Source organism: Trachurus trachurus (assembly GCF_905171665.1).
Source record: "Trachurus trachurus genome assembly, chromosome: 15".
Taxonomy (NCBI): domain Eukaryota; kingdom Metazoa; phylum Chordata; class Actinopteri; order Carangiformes; family Carangidae; genus Trachurus; species Trachurus trachurus.
In genome coordinates, this window is record NC_139906.1 from 9841801 (window position 1) to 9847840 (window position 6040).

At 42.7% G+C, this 6040-nt stretch overlaps 1 protein-coding gene across 1 annotated transcript in view; it reads right to left on the reverse strand.

The window, feature by feature from the left end:
* Positions 1 to 5727, reverse strand: part of anapc1 (anaphase promoting complex subunit 1) — a 57919-nt gene extending 52192 nt beyond the window's left edge. Inside the window, exons 1-12 of the mRNA XM_083987674.1 lie at positions 5607 to 5727; positions 3991 to 4230; positions 3690 to 3854; positions 3499 to 3541; positions 3311 to 3408; positions 2765 to 2847; positions 2516 to 2589; positions 2129 to 2274; positions 1887 to 2044; positions 1154 to 1285; positions 752 to 970; positions 111 to 206 (exon numbers count right to left, since the gene is read on the reverse strand). Coding sequence (XP_083843800.1) covers positions 111 to 206; positions 752 to 970; positions 1154 to 1285; positions 1887 to 2044; positions 2129 to 2274; positions 2516 to 2589; positions 2765 to 2847; positions 3311 to 3408; positions 3499 to 3541; positions 3690 to 3854; positions 3991 to 4206 — 1430 coding nt within the window. The 5' untranslated portion in view covers positions 4207 to 4230; positions 5607 to 5727. The remainder of the gene's footprint in view (positions 1 to 110; positions 207 to 751; positions 971 to 1153; positions 1286 to 1886; positions 2045 to 2128; positions 2275 to 2515; positions 2590 to 2764; positions 2848 to 3310; positions 3409 to 3498; positions 3542 to 3689; positions 3855 to 3990; positions 4231 to 5606) is intronic.
* Positions 5728 to 6040: the final 313 nt, after the last annotated feature.

A 6040-nucleotide genomic window follows, 5' to 3' on the forward strand; every position in this document is an offset into this window, starting at 1 on the left:
CGGCGCGACAAACAGGACAAACGGCCATTTCTGTACACCTTTAAGATATATTTCTTAATAAACACTATGTGTATGCTATTTTATACATGCATTGTGTAAGAATACAACACCTGAGCTGCTGATGAGACTCCACCAGGAAACAGAGGTAGCGGTTCTCACAGACGTCAGAGGTTAGGAACACTTTAGACGCCTGACTGCTCATCTCTCTGCAAATGCAAAAATGTGAACAATTTCATGTAAAACAACAACAATTGCTAAACAAGAATAGCAACAAAGGCAAGAGAAAAAAACAACAACAGAAGCATCTCTTTCAAAAAAAATACATAGGATGTGGAAATCAAAACAAAGTCAGTAACTATGCTGCCAAATCACAGACGGACGCAGCCTCAGTGGCCCACAGGTTTCTGAAGAACAGTTTTTAAGAAAGAGTGGGCTGCTCTGGCATTGTCATATCACCAATATCTGACTCCCAGCTTCCGGCTAATGAGAAAAGGGGGTGCTCGTTGGAAGCTGAGACATGCCAGATTGTAACAAATATAGAAATTCCCTGACATACACCAGGGGAATTCATTCCTGGATGTATGAAAACTAATGTAACCTTATAATACTGAACTGGCCAGAATAAACGGCGTCGATTCCTAGAGACACAAAGAATTCATTCTCAATAAGTGCCTGTCACTGATATAAATGAATCACGGGGCCAGTACAGACTCTGCATCTGTTTTCAGTAGGTTCCAGTCCAGGTAATTACCTGTGACAGCCGGCGGTGACCGTCTCACTCCACAGCTGCTCCATGCACAGATCAGGTACGATGGGCTCCATCTCCGGCACCAGCATCGTCTCATTCACCGTGCTGTTGGGGGAGGGTAACAGGCCGTGGTGCCCCCTGGAGGACGGGCTGTGGAACGACGTGTTGAAACGAGACGCACCTGAAAAGGACGGCGCCGCCATGCCCGGGGAGTGGGCACGGCTGGGACAGAAGAGATGGCAGGAGAGAAAATAGAGCACAGTTTCTACCACTGATGATGTTGTGGAGCAGAATACATACTCATACAAACCTGATAGAAATTTAAAACACATGATATTATCATTATTATTCTTAATCGGGCTGGAAAGTTCAACATGTGTCTCTTCACTTTGAAGCCAAACTCACCTGAGAGCAGCCATGTTGGATATACTGGGTGAATGAACACGGGAGTGAATTCCTGGTGAGGACGTCATGATCCTGCTCTGGTGGCCGTGCAGAGCCGAGTAGTGGAGAGGAGAGCCCGTGCCTGCAGGACAGCTGGAAAACCAAGGACAGGGTGAGACAACAACCTGGGACCAGTGAGGGTCAATGAAAGTCACGTGGTCATAAGAAACATTTGACACGTACATGTACAAAATTTATTTTATTTTTCAACTTTACTGTAATAGCTATCGTCATATATGCATTTTATTGACCTATAACCAAGTGCAGGGCTCCAGGCTGCCTCTAAATGGGGGCATTTTGCCCCTAAAATATGAGACAGTGCAAATACATTTTTCATCTACTGTACTTGTGCATGTGCAACCAGTACATTTGCTCGGGTTTTTAACACTGGTGAAATGTGGAAGGGGCGACTAAAAGAATGTGGTATCTGTCATTACAGGTGTCAGGCCAATGTGTGTGAGGATGATGAATGAAAAGGAAATGTGAATATTTGCTTTGCAAGTGAATTTATTGTGTGTGCCCCTACATTTTCTACTTGCACTCCTAAATGTATAAGTTAGCGGGCCACTGTGCTCCTGGTAAAAAAAATGTAGTCTTGAGCCCATCCTAGTGCCTGCCAATTAACATCCCCCATCAATATAATCAAAAACCATTGTAGCTTTACGCTTATCCACTTTCACTTCACTTTCATTACCTTGTTCCAGTCGCAGCGCTGAGCCCAGCTGGCCCACTCCCACCGGGGGAGTCCAGGCGGGAGATGTTACGGAGGTGTGACGTCAGTAAGCCTGAAGCCATCAGGCCTAACGGCGTGCCGACTGGCTCTGCCGGACACCGCAGGACTGCTGAGCGCTCCTGAGAGAGGTGAGAGGGGGTAACAGATTAGGTACAGGTAAACTCTGTGTTTTTCTGCGTGTGTGTGTGTTTGTTATCACTCACATCATTTGTGACCTTGCGCAGGGCCCAGACAGAGTGAATTCCCTGTACAGTGTCATAAGAAACGACTACGGAGGGCTGACAGCAGCTGAACACGATCTTCATGGTGCAGTCGGATGCATACTGGACACAGGAGCCTTCAAACATACCTGAAAACACACACACACACACACACATATTTTATCTTTTACATTGTAATTGTTTATCTTTTCTGTATTTGCTTGTGCTTTTTTGCCGTTTTTAACCTCTGTAAAGCACTTTGATGGAAAGTGCTCTATAAATAAATGTATTATTATTATTATTATTATTATTATTATGTGGGTTAAAATAAATTGGTTACTCATTCAGGAGGAGAGACACACAGAGCATGTACAATTGTGTGCGTCATACCTGCAGGTTTACACACCACTGGTGCGATCTCGTCTAGAGGATGCAGCATGCTGAACAGTGTGGGCAGAGGTTCCCTGCAGCAAAGACAGAGCTCAGTGTTTCAGTATCGAGCCAAATAACAACGGTGTGCGCATACAGTTTTTAACCTAGACTCATTTGTTCACATTTTGATGCTCTGTGTGACTGCGTCTTTTCCCTGAGCATGTGCATGCAAATGTATCAGTGGATGGGGTTGTATCAGTTGTGTACCCGGGGGAGCTGAGCTGCGCTTCAGTCACTGTGTTTTTTCGCTCCAACAACAGTCCAAACTTGGTCGCCCAGACATCTGAGACCTGGAGGAGACGACAGGTTGGACAGGAGAGATGTGTTTATTATAATAAATATAATATAATAAATAATTAATAATATATAATTACAACAGCAGCCATCTTCAATGTTTTCATTTGATTCATTCCCGTTTGTCAGTGATCCAAATTTTCCATTACTACTGGTTCGCTAAATACTGTAGCTTAGCCCAGGGGAATGTAATTAACATTTGGATATATACAAACACACACATACATACACTAGAAGCAGACAGCCTATATGTAAAAGCCTCTCTAAAATGAGCCGCTCTCTAAAATGAAAAAGAGTGAGTCTAGAAACCAGTCCTTCATAAACAGGGAACATAATAAGTGTGAAGAGATCTAGTTGTTTATGCTGCAACTTCACTTGTTGGCATCTTCATCCTCAACTTGCATGTTAAAATATATTTGATATGTCGAAATGAGAGATTTTTCCATCGGTGCCTCTCACCTGGAAAGGTAGTGGTGAGATGAAATCCTTCCCAGTCACAGTGTGAACGTTGACACAGCTACTCTGAACAATACACACTGTCTGCTCCACTTCCTCACCTGCAAACAGCATTTAAGACAGTGTATTTTGTGAGCTGCAACATAAATTAAAGAAATAATTGGCTTTTAAACTTTTTTATGATAGTGTACCATCTTTCTTGTTCTGAGGAACAGCGAAGTTACACCACAAGGCCTGCAGAGGACAAAAGATTTTTTTTAAAGTGAGACAAAGTAAAAGAATTCTTATTATTTTAATCTCATAGATGGCTTTTGTGTTGACTGAAATTGATCAGCATCAATGTTTAATCAAAATACATCTGCAAACAGGGTTGGTAACGAACCTGTTGCACTGGGCTGTCGACGGTGAAGGCCTTGTATACGTTGGAGGCTTGGGTCCGACTGCCCTGGCTCCACACGACCACGTTTCCTGCTGCGTAGAGCTCCTCTTCGAACTCTACATCTTCCTCTTTGACTCCAATGCAGCCTTTCCTAAGCTGCCAGCATTCCTGCCAATCACAACACATCTGTGAGGTCAAGTGTCAACAGAAGGAGTGAGTCGAAGGTGAACACTGTTGTGCTATTTCTAGAGACAGAGGTTTTAATACAGCCAATTAAAATCTATAAAAGCCGAGGTAATCCCACCCTCTCTCTCTCCTGCAGACTGACTTCCTGCAGGGACCCCACCAGGCCGGCGGCGCCGTCTGACGACCAGAGCTCGGAGGCGGGCTGGAGCTCTCTGAGCTGCAGGTTGAAGGCATTTGGATGGTTCCTGCAGTGCTCGCGGCCAAACGGGACAAACGACTGCAATTCCCCTGCGGCGATCATCGTGGCTGTCTCTTCATACACAACTTCCGACATGAGTTACAGATATCAGCATTATTTCTGGCAAAGAAAATGAAAAAAGAAATGTTGACAAAGATGAAACGTTTTGAATTCACATACAGAAGCAACAGCCCTATCTGATGAGTTTAATGCAACTGTACCAGACATTTATTGATGTGCATCTAAATGAGATCATATGTGTAACAAAAGAGCAAAAAGGAGAAAAGAAAAGAAGACTGAATGCCATAAAAGTAATCTAGAGGCAATATCTATCGCAAGCCAAACCTTATTAAATAAAACTAATTTAACTACAGTCATAGCTGTAACAAACTTTTAATTAAAAGTTGAGTAACTTTTAATTAAAAGCTGAGTAAAGTGAAACAAATACAGAGCTGCTGCAATTAGTCAATAAGAAATTAATTACAGGTCTTTGCTGCCGTTTATTTAATGCTGTGCTTAGTTTTAGTAAATATCTCAATCACGATGGACATGCTAGTGAAGTGGCAGATGCACTAGTAGTGATAACACAGAGTTTTTAACTGCAAACTAAACAATTTCTTAAGATGACTTGACCATAACAACTACATTAGACTTGTCTGATGAGGTATTTCTCCTCTTTCACTACACTACATTATTCATGACAAAACAGTCTTTCAATTACCTGTAATCCTCAAAGCATTTCATGAAATTGTTGGACTCTTTTACATGCCACAGTGCAACATCACAAACAAATCAGTAAACAACCATTTACAGCAGAGGTCATGACATTTTTTTTGCTGTTGTAGTTGTTTTGCATTTATGCTTAAAATAAAAACGTCAAATTGAATAGTTTGTATATATGATTATCATGCAATTGACAGACATTGTTGATATAACAATGTATGTTTATAAATGACAGTGGCATGGCCAACCTACTCACTGTACCTTTAAAATAAAAACATAAATACACGAACCTGTGTATCAATTGCATAGCTTAGTATTGCATTCAGGGTATGTTTACGTTATACATGGCAATAAGGGCCCCGGTTAATATAATACACAATTTTCTACAATAAATATAACAGGAGGTCCATTAGTTTGGGGGTCCTTGGCCTGAAAAACGATGAATACCCCTGATTTTACATTACTAATATTGTTTCTACTTTACCTGCTGCTGTAGCCACTGCTAGCTGCTGCATGACGCATGTTAAAAGACTATCAATCTAACAAATTAGCGACAATAAAAACCCCAGTAACTGGACGGTGAATGTGCCGCTGTGGGTGAAGTAAAATACATAAACATGTTGACAGCCCCTGTGTGTTGTTTGGCAGGTTAGCATTAGCATGCTAAGGCTAAACACCCATAGAAAATCATTGGTTTCACCGGCTTGCGTTAGCATGCGAGCTAACGTTAGCGTCAGTTTGGCTGTGGGTTTTTAGACAGTTTGACAGCTGACCTGATAATAAGGAAAAGTCTGGCTCTTGTCGCGGAGTCCTCGTCTTTTTCCTTGTAGGAGCCTCCACCGGCGGCAACATAAAAACAACTCGGACCACGCAGCCAAAAACTGTAAAAAATTTTGGCTACGGCAGGTTTTCAAAAGAGCGCGGACATCTTTGCTGTCCCGACATCCTCTTCCTCCACGCGTCAGCCAATCAGCGACGAGGAGCCAGGAGGGGGAGGACAGCGCTGATTGGCTGCTTCACATCCAGATGCTCCACAGTCAGAGCTGCTCCCCACCACATCTGCTCTCCTCCTCCTCCTGCCTCATCCTCTCCTCCCAGGGCTGGGGCAATGAATCAGTTTATTACAGTATAACATCTGCTTGTGTTCGTTTTCAGAAGAATACACACCCTCATTGTTATATTCGTGTATTTTAATGTTTAAATTTTA